Consider the following 16,394-nt stretch of genomic DNA (forward strand, 5'->3'; position numbering starts at 1 on the left):
ATGGAAGTTTTAGAGTTTCAGAGTTTCATTGCAGAGATGTTAGAACCTGTCAGAAGGAAAATCTCTGCAGCACTCTCCATCATCCAGGACATTATCTCTCAATCAGGAGTTTATGGTAGTGATAATCCTTAGTAAAAGGCATGACATACCGCCTGAAGGATTGATGACACTACAATCAAACTATTAGGTCTGAATTCCAAGCACTCACCTGGCCATCCCTACAGTGAAGCATGGTGGTGGGAGCATCATGCTCTGGGGATGCTTCTCTTCAGCAGGCACTGGGAGACTGGTCAAGATTGAGGAAAATATAAACAAAGCAAAATACACAGAGGTCCTTGAAGAACTTGATCTGGAGCACATGTGACGTCAAACTAGGGGGGTAAAAATTTATAATTCGGCATGATCACGACCCAAAGCACACAGCCAAAACAAGTCTGTGAATTTCCTTGCGTGGCCCAGGCAAAGCCCGGACTTGACCCCATTGTACCTCTCTGGGGAGACCTAAAGATTGATACGCCCCATTCAATCTGGCCCAGCTTAAGTGTCTCTAGAAGGAAGAATGGGAAAAACTGCCCAAATTCAGGTTTGAAAAGATGGTAAAGGCATACCCAAGAACTGTGTGTTTGTGTGTGTATACTGTAAATATAATACATTTTTCAATAAGGGCATTTTACAACCCTGTACACCAGTTGCCCCAAGATGTATGGTTTTGACTACTAACCTAGCAGGTGCATTTATTTTTCATGCTCTGTTTTGTCCCATATTGCCAAAGTTTCCTGGTTTTAAAGCAGAGAGTCTCCTGGGGCACAACATCACATGACCCAAATGCTTCAGTATCTCCTGTCCATATTATCAGCTTATTCATTTCCATTTCTGATTTGATGTCTGGGATCATGTTACAGTCCAAATGTTACTAGTGACTGTTTAGAGTGAGACAAATGTCAACCCTCGACAGTTGAAATGCAGCAAGACTAGGCACTGTTTGTTGATGTTAATTGGTTCCCTTCAAATGGGCAAAACATTCCCATCCCCATTTTGGGAGTATGTACACTTTATCACACACACTCCCACTATCTCACACACACTCTCTCATACATACTCTTACACACTCTCACACACACACTCTTACACACAATCTGACACACACACGCACACTTTATCACACACACTCCCACTATCTCACACACACTCTCTCATACATACTCTTACACACTCTCACACACACACTCTTACACACAATCTGACACACACACTCACACACATGCACAAAGCTTAGGTCCTATGAAACAGTCAACAACATACTTAAAGCCAGTACAGTCAGAATGAGTGACAATAATAATGATTATTATGACTCTGGTACTGTAACTACCTCCTGGCCACAGAACTGAGTCTGGGCTTCTTGTTTTGCTACTCATGTTTTGGTCATCTCCCCCACTGCTTGTTATCATTCTGATATGGTTTGGCAGTGTGCTGTACGTTTTCATCTCTTATCAGTTCATTTATAGTTCCAGCTACCGTAAATTGAGATACATGCCCTACATATGAGGATGTTCATGCAACCACAGTCGTGCAGTCGTGACTCACCTGTAAAAGAAATAGCCTTACCTTTGTTGTATACATTTTGTCAACTCCATAATCCAGTTGAACTATATATGAAGCATATGTCATTGCCAGGCTGTCATCAACTATACATTAATAAATGAATGCATCCGAGACTGGATTTTGACTTGTGTGCTGTACCTCTACTGACATGGGGACGAAACCTGTCTCTGCCATTCCTCTCTGGCTCCCTTTGTGTCACCTGTGCATTTCTGACCACTGCTATACCTTTAAACAGTAAAATAATACAAAATGTATTTCATTCATGAAAATTTAAACCACACATGATATTGTATACAGTGGCCTACTTCTTGTCACGTTTAGATTGACTTTGCACTCAAATTTCAGAGTGCAAGGCCTTCCATAGGCCAGAGGTGGGGGGAGGGGGGGGGTACAGTTGACATGATCCTTTTATCGACCAGTCCTTCTGCTGTGTGCTCAGCCAAACACACGTAAACCTGAGATGACCCTTGTGTTTGTCGGCTGTTCGGGAGAGTTGCCAAGCCTGTTCATATAGTATCGTCTAACTGATCAGCCCTAATGAGTTAATGAATAATCAAGCAGATCTGTTTCAGATCCTTCATCCTGTTGCTCCACCTCTCTCTCTCTCACTCTCTCTCCCAGTTTCTTTCCATCCTTTTGTTAAGTGAGGGGGAAACAGCCCCTCTCTCCTCCCAGGCAGTGCTGGTAGCTGATTAAAAGACAGCCAGGTTCGTGCTCACCGACACAACTGTGTTTATTGTTGTGCAGCTTGGGGTCAGTCCCACAAGACCTCAGGGAGATGATGGAAAAGAGGTGTGGCCAAGTGGTCCTTGCCAAGGCCATGGGGAAGCCTGTGTCTTTACACTGATTATTTAACCAGGCCCCACCGGGCCATTCACTGGGATGCCTGTCCAAAACATGGAGTTGTGAATGCCATTGATATTGTCCAAATGGTCATTTCACTTGTGAAACTGGTGGTTTTTTTGTATTTCACATGAATTGTAGTGGGGCATCAAATATTTAATGTCTAATCCTGTTTCCATAAAGTTTGGACACTGGGTACAATGCAAATAAAAACCGAATGAAATGTGCAAATCATTTCTCAGTATATTTAATTGAAAATAGTTCAGATTTTTCAACATATCAAATGTTGAAACTGAGAAATGTGATTGTTTTTAGAAAAAATACATGCCCATATTAAATTTGTTGGGACTGGGGCATGTTTACCACTGGGGTGCATCTCCTCTTCTTTTAACAATACTATGTAAGCGTTTGGGAATTGCTGTAGTTCTGAAAGTGAAATGCATTCCCATTCTTGCTTCACATAGGATTTCATATTTTTTTTATTTCATAATGCATCAAATGTTTTCAATGGGTGACAGGTCTGGACTGCAGACATGCAAGTTTAGCACACAGACTCTTTTACTACGGTGAGCCATGCTGTTGTGATACGTGCAGAATGTGGTCTGGCATTGTCTTGCTGAAATAAGCAATGCCTTCCCTGAAAAAGAATGTGAGCGGAGCATATGTTTGGATGGGAGCATATGTTGCCCCTAAACCTGTAAATATTGTTCAGCATTACAGTTTTTCCAGATTGCTAACAAGCATCGGTCAATACTGATGTCACATTGTCAAAACTCTTCACACAGTGAAACTGAAGTGTATGAGGACAATTTTGAATTGTGAATAACTGTGAATAATTTTTCATTGTCTTCACACAAAATGCATTCGGTGAAAACATTCTCTAAGAACTCTTTTCTCATTCATACTCCACCACCTGCAAAACAATATATTCGCTGCACATGTTTTTTGTTACAGTTTTTTTAGGTCAGTGTGTTATAAGTGACAGTGTGTGTTTCTGAGTGAGATTTGTTACCAGTGTTGGTGGAACCAGCTTGTTTTGAGACATGCATGAAATGGTTAGGTGGTTTTAGTGAGTTTTGGGGGTGAGATTAACTGTTTAGCAACGATGCATATTGGTAATGCACAGTGTGTGAAGAGTTTTTTGTTATTGTGGTGTCAGTATTGACCTATGCTTGTAAGCAATCAAGAAAAACTGTAGTACAGTCAATAAAATGAGGTGTTATTCTTATTCTATAATCAAATACTAATTTATGTGTTAAATCTTGAAAAACAAAAAAGATAAAAGTTCATCATGTATGTAATGCTCCCTGTTATAAGTGTTTCTGAGTGAGAATTCTTGCCAGTTTTATGGTTGAACAAGCTTATTTTGAAACATGTATGTTTTAGTGAGTTTTGGAGATGAGATTAACTGTTTGGCCAAGAGGCATGTTAGATATGCAGACTGTGTGAAGAGTTTTGCAAAAATTGCTTCAGTATTGACCGATGTTCGTTAGCAAATGGGAAAAACAAATGCTGCCTTCACAGATGTGCAAGTAACTCATGCCATGTGCACTAATACACCCCCATACCATATCACGGATGCTGGCTTTTGAACTGTGCGCTGATAAGAAGCAAGAATTTCACATTTTGATTCAGACCACAGGACAGTTTTCAACTTAGCCTCAGTCCATCTTAAATGAGCTCCGGCCCACAGAAGGTAGCAGTGGTTCTGGATCTTGTTTATATATGGATTTGTCTTTGCGTGGTGGAGTTTTTAGTGGATGCAGTGACGTACTGTGTTCACAGACCGGGGTTTTCAGAAGTGTTCCTGAGCTCATGCAGTGACCCCACCCCATTATCATATCTGTTTTTTGATCTCCTGAGGGCCCGGAGATCCAATATTGGTTTTCGGCCTTGTCCCTCGCTTACAGAGATTTCTCCAGATTCTCTGAATCTTTTAATGATATTATGTATGACAGATGAGGAGATCCCCAAACTCTTTGCAATTTTACTTTGAGAAACATTATTCTTAAAATGTTGCACTATTTGCCCACACAGTCTTTCACAGAGTGGTGATAAAAATCAATACCAGTCAATAGTTTCGACACCGTGATTTACTATATATTACAGTGTAAGGTGAATGTCAATGAGGTACAAAAATGAAAACAAAATATAACATGAAAGAAAGATATATTAGATTAAAATCTATTTAGTGAGAAACTTTAAATAGAATGTAATGCATTACCACATAGCAGTCATTGATCTAATTCTATTTTTTTTTCCTCTGCAAATTTTTAATAGTTTCTGTTGTGGCACGATGTTTTGAAGTGAGATATCTGCTACCCTGCTACACTTGGGGGTGTTTAGTGATGGTATGTTTCTATTTTAATATTATAGGATCACCATCAACTGCAGCCGAATGAATAGAAACTACATAATATACTATATCAAAACAACACAACTAAACAAGCAGTACAATTACAACACGCTAAAAAAAAACTCTATCTCAGTTGACAACGCCCATCATTCTCCGCAAACATCATCTCAGCGACACAGTTCTGCAGGTTTATGCATATTCATGAAGTACAATCTAACCTCAGTCAGGAAGCAGTGCAGATACTTAACCAGGCACTTGTCATTTCATGTCTAAACTACTACAGCTGGGTTCAGCTGGGCTCTACGCTTGTGCTGTCAAAACCCCTGCAGCCTGTGCGGAATGCTGCAGTCTGCCTGGTGTTCAACTTTCCCAAACCCCCCCATCATCTCCACGCACTCTTTTCCAGATGAGGCTGGCATCCACTACAGGGCCATGGGGATTGTCTAATGGGCAGGAAGGGGGAGTGCTCTTCCCTTACTTCAGGAAATGCTCAAGCCCCACAGTCATTTTACTAGGTGCAGTCTTACAAACGTTTTCAGTATGATTCTATTTCTTTTTACATTTTCTTACGTTAGAGGGGCTGAGTTCCGTGTAATGATAGCTATATTCCTTATCTCCCAGCCTCGTTTTTGGGCATGAGCACTGTGAAGAGGCCTCTGGTACCGTGTCTTTTGTGTTGTTGTTCAGTGTCTTAGCTGTGTGTTCATTGTTTGAGCGGATAGATGGGTGCCTTTGACACATCAACACTTTCTAAACAACTCAATAGGTATACAGTCAGTCTCCTGTAAGTAAGTAGAGGTTGACATTCAGTTGACATTTGGTCTTTGTGTACATTTGAAGGCCATATGTACAGCTCTGCGCCAACCGCAGTTTGCTTTCATCCTTCCAGCTCTAGATAAGGGTTTAGGGTTGAACAAGTTATTTTCCCCAAATAAAATGCTTATAGTTTCTCTGATAATTAGGACTAAGTTATTGCCAGATACCCACTTTAACCAAAGCTCTTTCTTCAGGGTTTTAGTTGCATCTTTGAATATTTCAGCTAAGTTGAACACATGTGTCCTCAATGTACCCTCACCAGCGCTATCCAAGATCACTTGAAGGTCATTTGTAAGCACTGAAAACAATAAAGGACAATGCTAGCCCTCCTGTAGTACCCTGTACTGTAATGGGGGTTTTGGTGGAGAGGCCTTGATTAATTAAAACTTGCTATATCTTAATAAATAGGCAACTCTCAATCAGAGATATGGTGAATTGCTTTAAGCCATTGGACTTGTATTCATTCTGGAACTGCTCATGATCAGTAAATGTCTAAAGCCTAATATGAGCCTGAAGAGTAGAGCTCCAGCTTATTATTATGCAATCATCAGCCTTTTGTGTCAGCAACAACAAGCATGTTGAGTGCCCTTCCCAATAAGCCTGCTAATTGTCTGCAATGTTGTTTTCTGTTAAACCCAATAATATATATGGTCAAACGCTGTTATTTCTGTATGTTTGCCGAGGATCTGTGCCAGGCTGGTGGGCTGTTTAATCCAGAAAAGAGGGTTTTGCGATTCTTGGGTAATTTAATCGATTCAGCCTTCCTCCAGGCACACATTTTCCCGACTGGCTATGTCACAGGGTGTTCTAAGGAAAGAGCAATCAAACTCAGCTAGTTAGTATATTGAGCTCTATTCTGACAATTCAGAAATGCTTTGTGGGATTTGGTTTGTTGAGTGCTTGTTTGAGATAGAATTTCTGAAAAAGATTTCTCCAGAAATGTTAAATGGGATTTAGTTCTGCTGGACATTTTTCACAGTACATTTTGTCTTGGACCATTTCTGGGTGCTTTTTGAAGTGTGTTATGGGTTATTGTCCTCGCTGTGCTGGAAGACCCATAATTTCATGATGCCATCTGGCAGAAAAGCAACCCCAAAATATCACTCCATGTTTGACAGTGGGGATGAGGTTATTTTCTCCTATCATGACACCCCGTTTAATTGAGTTGGCAATGGATGGCGTGAGTTGAAACTGTCGTACATTGTGGCAATCTTCCACCAAGTTCTCTCTGGTGGCCACGTCCAGCGAGGTTGGATAAAGTGGCGTTGGCCTTTTTTGATAACATCATATACGGTGGAAACTGAAACATCCAGGTCTCTGGAGATGGACTTGTAGCCTTGATCTTTAATAAAGTAATATCATAATAATAAAGTAATCATTATTTTGTTGACGGGAGTGAACCTGTAGCAGTATTACTTCCAAAACATCTGACATGAGGTCCTGACTCAGTCAAACTGGATGTCTGAATCAGCAACCCCCCCCCCCCCACCACCACCACCACCACCAAGCCATTCTGTTTTTCTCCCACACTGCTCTTCCCACCAGAAAGTCACATGGGTCAACAAATATCTGAGGGCACAGTCGACTTCAATAAGCTTTGTAGACACCCGAAGTGGGAAACTCCCTGCTGACGATGCCTCCCTTCTCACTGGGCGATGCTGGCCAATTTGCATTGCCCAAGGGTCTTTCCAACCTTGACCGTAGTGATCAGCGTGGAGACACACAACGGCATGCCAGACTGATGCCCCACCTGGTAACCCTTGACCCAATTCGTGATTCATCTAGACGTTCACACTCTCTTACAGATAAAGACATTCCGTTTGTTACAACAGCTGTCATAAAAATGAAACAATTGTGAATGAGCCCCCAGTGGTCAGTGTACCTGCCGCCAGGAGGTTGGATCCCAGTCCCCGCGTAGCAGCGATTCCCAGAGATTCCCGAAGAGGGTGGTTTTAATTGGCTCAGTTACGGTTCTGTCAGTAAGTAAATATTTCGTGTTGCAGCGGTGCTGTCTGAATGAAGGTACTGTCCTCATGTCTTTTCTGTCACAATTCAAATGAGACGATTTCTTCTGTGCTGAAAGGGACCAGGTTATGATAGACAAATGATTCTCAGTCTTCCCCAAGTATTGCGGCCTTAAGTATTTGTGTATGATGCTCTGTCCAGCGGTCTGTGGAAATTCATTTTTTCAAAGGCCAAATGAGATGCAGGAAAATAGGGACTCTTGCTGAATCTGCAAAGCTCAAATCACCATTATGAAACATGTTAAGATTGATCCAAATAGATAAAACTAACAACAACGAATGAAAGTTATTTCTGATTTAATCAAATTACTAGTGACCCTGACAGAGGAATGGAGGAATTTGTGCTTCAGACGTGTAAATAAAATAAAATGATAAAAGACCCATATATTATTTCAATACTGTGTAATCTGCCTGTTTTCATTGGCTTTAGTATTAGTAAAACAAAGCTGACCAAATAAATGCTACTCGCATAAAAGTGTTTTTTTTCTTCCTGATATTGTTTCTGTCCTGGTTAGGTCACTGAACTATGGGGGTACAGAATATAGTCTAATGGCTTAAGCAGACAATGTAGTGTGCATATTGTTCCATTCTAATGTGTAGGGCTCTGCAACATCTGCTTTTCCAGCCCACTGATCCTGGATGTGCCAGTGTTGTGTTATGCAATGAACTGTCAGGCGTTGTGTACTCTCTTCAGTAGCTCACGACAACGTAATTGCTTGGCTTGGAGACATCTAGTTCCTAATGCTCCACAATGAACTAACATGGCTTTCCTCTATGTTAGTACCATTGGCATTGAACATGGCTAAACCTATAGAATAGAATATATCTTTATTGTCCATCCAGGATGAGCATTTTTCTTTGGCATCCTCACATACTGACATCACATATACAAGCAGAAATTCTTCCTGGGATGTAAATGTAATGTTCGAACTCCCTTATCTTTGACCTTGTTGCACAGTGTGTGCCACTTGAACAAGACCACTTGAACCTAATCGTAATGTGAGAATGGTCATACTGTGGCTTTATGGAACTATCTGGGCAAATAATAGTTCATCAGCCAGGGTGACCTACAGTAAGAGTGCTCCAAATACCAGAGTGTAACCATAGTAACAGCCAGTCAGAGAACCTTGATGAGTTCTTCAGAAAAGTGGAACACGGATCGTTGTGGACTTTACCAGAAAGGGATTTCATTGGTTTAGGTTGGGATCCATCATGTGTCATGGACTTCTATGTTTGTTTGGTGATTGAAGTGACATCTGTGCTGTGGTTAGGGTATTATGCTAGTCCCACCATTGTACAGAAACTCCACGCCCCTCAATGCATCATCATCGCGGCTCCAGTCAACCTATGGGCATTGTGCTGTAGTGAGAGAACACACTCTCCCACACACACGCCCATACACTATAGCTGAATATACCCAGGCAAAGACATCCAACATAACCCCCTTGTCAATGGACCTTTGTGACACAAAAGAAAACAAAAGGCCTACCAGATAATATCAGTTGCATAGAAATGAAGTTTGTAAGAGTTAGGAAAAACTGTGAACTAAGCACGTTTATGGGAGCAACGGGCTAATGCATTGTGCAGGAGTGCTGGGCGTGAAAGCCAAATTGTCGGGGTTAGTGTGGCAGGGCTTCTCTAATCCCAGCTGGCAGCCAATCAAACGCCACATTTTGTCGAAAGACGTGTTCCAGGTTAAGTTGGTCTCGCCCAGTTATCCCTGGCTCCAACACCGTCAAGCGTTTATGGGCCCCAATGAGGCACAGGTTTATCCGGAGCCCCCAGCCCGGGGTCATCCAGCCAGGCAGGCCGCTCCAGGCTTGCACGAGTCTAGTCTGCGCTACTTGGCTTGAGCCCCACAGTTCTTCTTCAATGGCAAAGCTTGGCTGTTGTTCTGCCTGTGTCCCGGGCAGCTACTGATATGTGAAGTGAGAGCGAAAACAGCCTGGCAACTAATGTATCTGTCAGGAACATGTTTATCCCATCCAGGCAATAGAAAGGCGGTGCATAGCGACAGCCAAGGAGGCAGGACAAGTCGTTTTGGAGACTCTCTTACTAACAGGGCTGCATGCACGTCAAAGTTCATTTTCATACTGGCCTGCCATGAGAATTGAACCCACAACCTTGGCATTTCAAGCCCTGTGCTCTTACCAACTGAGCTACATAGGTTTCTGATACTAAGTTTGTCTAGATCGTGCTGGCTGAGACTCAAAGGCAAACTGTTGGCAGGTGCCCACAACCGTACCAGCCAAACTTCAGGTATGACAATTGCATCAGTGTGGACACTGAGCCAGGAAGGAAGCGATGTCAACATGGCCTAAGAATAGAACATGATTTTTACATGCAGTGTTAAATTCAACTGAATCAACAGGGCGTTTAATCTTGAAGAGAAGCTCAGTGTAATGTTTCTTAATCGTGCATTTATTATATAATATTTATTAGTCTACAAATGTATGCTAATCTAGACTACAAATCTGAAAATACTTTCATGAAGTCACTATGAAGCCACTCACTACAGTAGATGTCTGGGGGCTGAACAGTCATATTCTTAACCCGTTTTCACAGACTTCCAAGTGTTGCCTACTTTATCTGATGAGGCCTATTGCTCAATGGGAGGCCCGAATTGACTTTTTGTTTTGTTGTGTTATTAGCCATTGGCATGTTTATTTTTTGACAGTTTTTGTGTTCCAATAGGCCACTTATACTATAAATAGGATGCTATGTATGCAAATCTAGACCACAAATCTGAAAATGTTAGTCACTATCATCCAAAATGTGAATTTGGTTTAAAAAACACAAGTCACACCTCTCCTGGTCACAGCTGCAAGCCCCTAAATATTCTTAAATTCTAAGTACAATTAGAACCATATCAGTCATCGTGTCTTACTGGCAGTTATGGAAACTTACTGAATGAGGGACCAGGCTGTTTTGTGACCTGGTTGGCTCACGCTAGGGAATGACATAACAATAAAACAGTTGTAAATGGTTTGTTATGGTCTATCAGAGGATAAGATTTCTTCAAATCAGTTTCATATGGTATCAACAAACGCGTGGTCCTTTAAACTAATGGTTCTCAACCCAGGGCAATTGGACCCCTGGGGGTACTTGTCCTATCCACGGGGGGCACTTGAGGACACTCAAGAGACAACAGGCCTACTGGTAAAACTAACCTGTATGAAGGGTATTTCAGGCAGAGCACAATTCGGTTGATATTAATGTAATGGAACAAAAGGCTAAGACAGAGAGCAGTGGATGCTACTTGCTCTGGTCGTAGCTGCGTACAGTTAGTCAGAATGTAACCTACATCTGTATCCAAGGCTGTCAAGGCGTAAGACTGGTGGCATATACACACACACACACACACACTCACGATCACACAAATTAGACTTGAAACTGATAGAAAACTGATTGTGTGGTCCCTCCCCACCACAACTGTGTCATTGTATCTCTCCTGTTTTGTTTACTTACTGGAGTCGTAAAAAAAGCAATTTGTGATTATGGCTGCCGGTGACGTGTTCTGTGACCAGGTTATTCTGCATCTTTTACGAGTCCACCGAAGCTTCACTACCGTTGACAAGTTCACCGTGGGGGTGACCCACATATTCTTTTACTCATCACTCTTGTGTTTTATCTTTTGTGGACATAAATGCTGTTCCAAACCACTAAAATGTGCGTGTGATTGGTGCATCTCTTAACTTACAATTGCTAAATTATGACTAATTTGACAAATAATTACCTGTGGGTAAAATAGGGATGTCCCTTCAGTCCGTTGGTATATCAGGGCCATACCGTGGTATGTGGTTGTGCTTACTGTTGTGTTTCATACAGAAAAGTAAACCCTTTGGTGTCAAGTCATCAGTTACATTATTTTATTGTGTGTCAACAGTCTCGTAATGCAATTATACTTGTGTAAAGCTTACACTATGACTAAAGAATTGAAGAAGACATAAATCAGACCATTATGCTCTAAGGACAAACAATGTTTGCTTGAAAACATGCAAGCCAGACAAATGCCGCAGATGTTGTTCTCAAACCTGGCAACTCCTACTGCCAGGTATTAGATTTATTCCAGAGCTAACACACCTGAATCAAATTACTACTAACTGAGTTAGTTCAGGGTTACAGCCAAATTTTGTGAAATTTTAAACCTAAAAAGGGGTTGCCAAGAAGTATTTTCAACATAACTAAGTTGAAGTAGGAGGAGTAATTTTTTTTCCAATTTATTTTTCTCCGTTGTAGTCCATTGTTAAGCTGAACAGTTAAAATGACATCATACTGACTTCTTCCTCAGACTTACCAAATACTTGCTCTCCACTCCAAATAAACATAACAACATCCATGTCAAAAAACAGCACAAAATAAACAGAGCAGTTATATAGGGGATATTTGGTTGTCTGTGAAAACATTGGCCAATTATAAGAAAGTATATAAAATGTATGGTGCTAGAATTTATGAAGCTTTGAATTTGGCATGGTTTCCCTTATTCTTCTTTTTATTTTTACATTTTCTTCATTGTCTTTGCATGGGGATCACAGGAAACTTGTCCAAAATTAATACATTTATAATGTCAGGGTAATGTCAGGCTAAACAGTCATATTCTTAACCCGTTTTCACAGACTTCCAAGTATTGCCTACTTCATCTGATGAGGCCTATTGCTCAATGGGAGGCCCGAATTGTCTTTTTATTTTGTTGTATTATTAGCCATTTGCATGTTTATTTTTGACAGTTTTTGTGTTCCAATAGGCCACTTATGCTATAAATAGGATTTGAGTACGTGTTGGGTCACACTGAAGAGCTGCGCATGACGTATACATTCATTCACCTGTCCTGACAAAGGTTTAAAGCTGAGCTTTTTGTTGAGTGCTTTTGTAGGATTTCTTTCCATGTTGTTGAACACCCCTCCTACCATTCTTTGTTTGCTCTGGCGCGGAAGGCGACCTAAACTCTACACTTTGGTGTAACTTGAGAATTGTGTGAATCTGACAGTTGAATCCAAGTCGAATTAACGTAAACGGCGAGCGAAAGACTGAGTGGGTTGGACAACTGACAAAAGCAACAGACTGACCAGCGAATTGTCATTGGAAATGCACCCACTCACCCACTCCCTTTTCTTTTGTTTCAGATGGGCAGAGCCACGGGGGCCTGAGTTAACGGTTGGCTTGCTGCTGTGTGCGTGGCGTTGATCGTCAGTGACAGTCTTGTAGGAGGTGTGTTGCTTGGCCCTTGAAGAACTCTCATCCTGCACAGAGTGGCCCCTTTCTCCAGCCACACCCTCACTGCGACTCTGCGACCCTCACCAACACCTAGCTCCCCTCAACACAGACAGCGACAGGACCCTGGACATAAATCTCTCCAAGATTGACGACATCCCTGTTCCAGAGTGGAGGCCTGGCTCTCTGTCGATAAGAGGACTTTCAATTCGCCACCTTTACTTTTTTCATTCTCTTCTTTTATTTCCACCCCTCATTCGCAAAAGGTCTGGGAACCAGCTGCGAAATGGGAGATGGCTTTTTGACATTTGAAGGCCACCAGGAGAAAACCATTCAGACCTGGATATAATGAATTACCCAAAAACAACAAGGAAACGTCACTGTATGGGATGTCGATTCTCCCAGTTCCTATCTCATTAACCACAAGTGGTTAGGTTGTCCTGCACCTTTAAAGGACCAAAATTCCAAGCATACCTGTGGAAAAGATACATGGAATATGTTTTTGGCATAGGGTTGCAAAGAATGGATGTATTACTGGAATCTTTCTAAGTCTACCGGCAAACTACAAGATTGTTGGTATTTTTAACTGAGTGTATGGAATGTAATCAGATGACAAGATCACATGGCCATTTTGGCAACATGTGATTTTCACGCTTATCTGTCATTATCTCTGGCCCACTGTGTTGCCTTATCAAAAGTAAAACATATTTTGAAATAATCAAATGAGGTTGTTTTAATTTAAATACTATAATGATTAAACTGTAAAACATGATAAATATCATCAACTTAGTGAAAACCATTGATATTTGATACTCTTGATATATAATACCCCTTTTAATTTATTTCATTAGATTACTATGTTATTTTTACTATGTTTATTATCGCTGTGCCATCAGTTGTGAAAAAATACAATAATTGGAAGCGTTTATTATACATAATGTTATTGTTCATTGGATGACTAAATTATTATTATTGTTCTCAGAACTATATGGCCAGTCCACAAGCAGTTATCATAGATTGCCACAGATTACCACAGATTACCTCATAACCACCGAAACTACAAACGTTTTTGGTAACTTTGGTGGATTACTTATAACTTTGCAACCATATGCAGGCGTGGGAAGAACGGTGACAGCACAATGTGCAACATCACCTTCTGCAATGTGGACTCGAAGATCGACCAGTACTTCCAACCCACGCTCTACATCATCGTCATCGTCCTGGGCCTTCCCACCAACTGCATGGCCCTGTGGGCAGCGTACATGCAGGTGAAGCAGAAGAACGAGCTCGGGATATACCTGATCAACCTGTCTGTGGCCGACCTCCTCTACATCGGCACACTGCCACTGTGGATCGACTACTTCCTGCAGCACGACGACTGGATCCACGGCCCCAACTCGTGCAAGCTCTTCGGCTTCATCTTCTACACCAACATCTACATTAGCATCGCCTTCCTGTGCTGCATCTCCATTGACCGGTACCTGGCTGTCGCCTACCCACTGAAGTTTGCCAAGGTTCGGCGGGTCAAAACCGCCGTGCTGGTCAGTTTTGTGGTGTGGGCCATAGAAATCGTGGCAAACTCTGCGCCCCTCTTCCACGACGAGCTCTTCCAGGACAAACTCAACCACTCCTTCTGCTTCGAGAAGTACCCCATGCAGGATTGGGTGGCGGGCATGAACCTCTACAGGAGCTTCCTGGGCTTCCTGGTGCCCTGGCTGCTTATGCTGTTCGCCTACTGGGGCATCCTGTGGGCGGTGCGCGGCAACGTCTCCACGGAGTGCCACGAGAAGGCCAAGATAAAGCGTCTGGCGCTGAGTCTCATCCTCATTGTGCTGCTGTGCTTCGGCCCATACCATGTCCTCCTCCTGTGGCGCAGCCTCCTCTTCCTCCGGAAGCCATGTGATTGTGGCGCAGAGGAGAGCCTGTTTCCAGCCTACCACGTGACCCTTGCACTCACCAGCCTGAACTGTGTGGCCGACCCCATCCTCTATTGTTTCGTCAATGAGGGGGCTCGCAACGATGTGGGCCGTGCCCTTTCTGCTGTGATGGGGGCCTTAAAGAGAAACTCAGCCTCGCCCTCTGACGCGCTGACAGCCGGATCTGTCAGCGCGGAAACACCGCTGTCCACGAAGAAGCAGCCAGACAGCGATGTCAAGGCCAACGCCTACAAGACTGAGCTGGTAGCGCTCAAAGAGGAGTGCCTTCAGATGACCATACTCAGTGTTAAAAAATGAACGTTTATCCGTGTCTGGGTCTTAACATGAGACAAGACTGCTCGGTTGCTACAAACATGCTGAACTTGCCCTGCTACTGCAGGTTGCCACTGGATTTCTTAAAACACTCCCCCGCCAAAGAAATGGAATTCAACTCTTGGACCAGCTGATCTGAAGCTGTTACTTGTTTCAAGATGTCATGATATTGGACAGTGGAAATGGCATGGTATATTGTTATTGTTACCTGCTGAAATATAAAGGTTTATTATTGACTGTTATCACATTGTAGAAGATTAGGAAATGTTACTGCCAGCCTTACCACAAACACAATAAAACAAATAATATCATTTTTGCAACTTACGATACAATATACTTTGATTCAAAGTACAACACAATGTTTCAACTGTCAGTTGCGTTGACAACAGTACAGGAATGTTTGGTTTTCCCCCTGTCAATAATATAACAGATTAGATTAATTGGAAACAAAAAAGCTACCTTACATCATAATATTGTCCTTTCATAAATGTATAGAGTATGGCTTATTGCACATAGTTTATTTACTGTGGTAAATGACTGAGATAAATTACCTATTTCACTTGTAAGGAAGGATAAGAAGACAGACAAGATGTGGGGGGAGAAATCTTATTGTTTCAATCAGAAATTAAATATAATCCTGAAACTGTTGCTGATGATGATTGCAATTCAGAGCAGCTTTGCGGATGATTTTAGTGCATATTTGTGGTTTTAAAATCTAGAGGCCATTAGTGACTACAGTTGGCTATAAGGAAGTGGGTTCATTCAGTTAATACAGGAAGATAAAAGGATGACAATTCTTTTCTAACTATCATTTAAAATGTCGTAGCTGTTTCATACATTTTGGGGATGACACCTCATGTTATGTACCTCATATGGTAAACTGTGATTTAAATTTTATGTTTGATATACTGTGTTTGATAAACTGATTGTCTGCGGTTTCATATTTTCAGGAACCCAGGTCTTTTGGAATATACAGAGCATTCTGCACCTACGCGTACAAACATTATACACATCTTTTAGAATGTAATCATCTTTTGCATGTCATTGGGAAGGCCTATGAATAGAACTTCTCTTAAAGTGGTAATTAACGTTCACATTTCTTATGCTTTTTTGCATACTGTTTGAGAAGGAGTGACCTGTATTATGTAAAAAATAGGTACTTAAATATTACAATTGGAACATTGTCTGTAGTCTAGTATTTATTACATTATATATGCGTAATTAATATTTGGAACCAGTTCAGGGAACAGAACAGAAAATGTAAAAAGAACAAAAAAAAAGGAATAGAAACTA

The 16,394-nt window shown here is 41.7% G+C and overlaps 1 protein-coding gene across 6 annotated transcripts in view; it reads left to right on the forward strand.

The window, feature by feature from the left end:
- The window catches only part of gpr4 (G protein-coupled receptor 4), a 40,637-nt gene extending 24,630 nt beyond the window's left edge, over positions 1-16,007 (forward strand). For all 6 annotated transcript variants that reach the window (XM_020050302.2, XM_020050304.2, XM_020050301.2 and 3 more), the window contains one exon: positions 12,765-16,007. In XM_020050302.2, the coding sequence (XP_019905861.1) occupies positions 13,992-15,086 (1,095 nt within the window). In that variant the 5' untranslated portion in view covers positions 12,765-13,991 and the 3' untranslated portion in view covers positions 15,087-16,007. The remainder of the gene's footprint in view (positions 1-12,764) is intronic.
- The last annotated feature ends 387 nt before the right edge of the window (positions 16,008-16,394 follow it).

Source organism: Esox lucius, chromosome 1, assembly GCF_011004845.1.
Source record: "Esox lucius isolate fEsoLuc1 chromosome 1, fEsoLuc1.pri, whole genome shotgun sequence".
Lineage (NCBI taxonomy): Eukaryota > Metazoa > Chordata > Actinopteri > Esociformes > Esocidae > Esox > Esox lucius.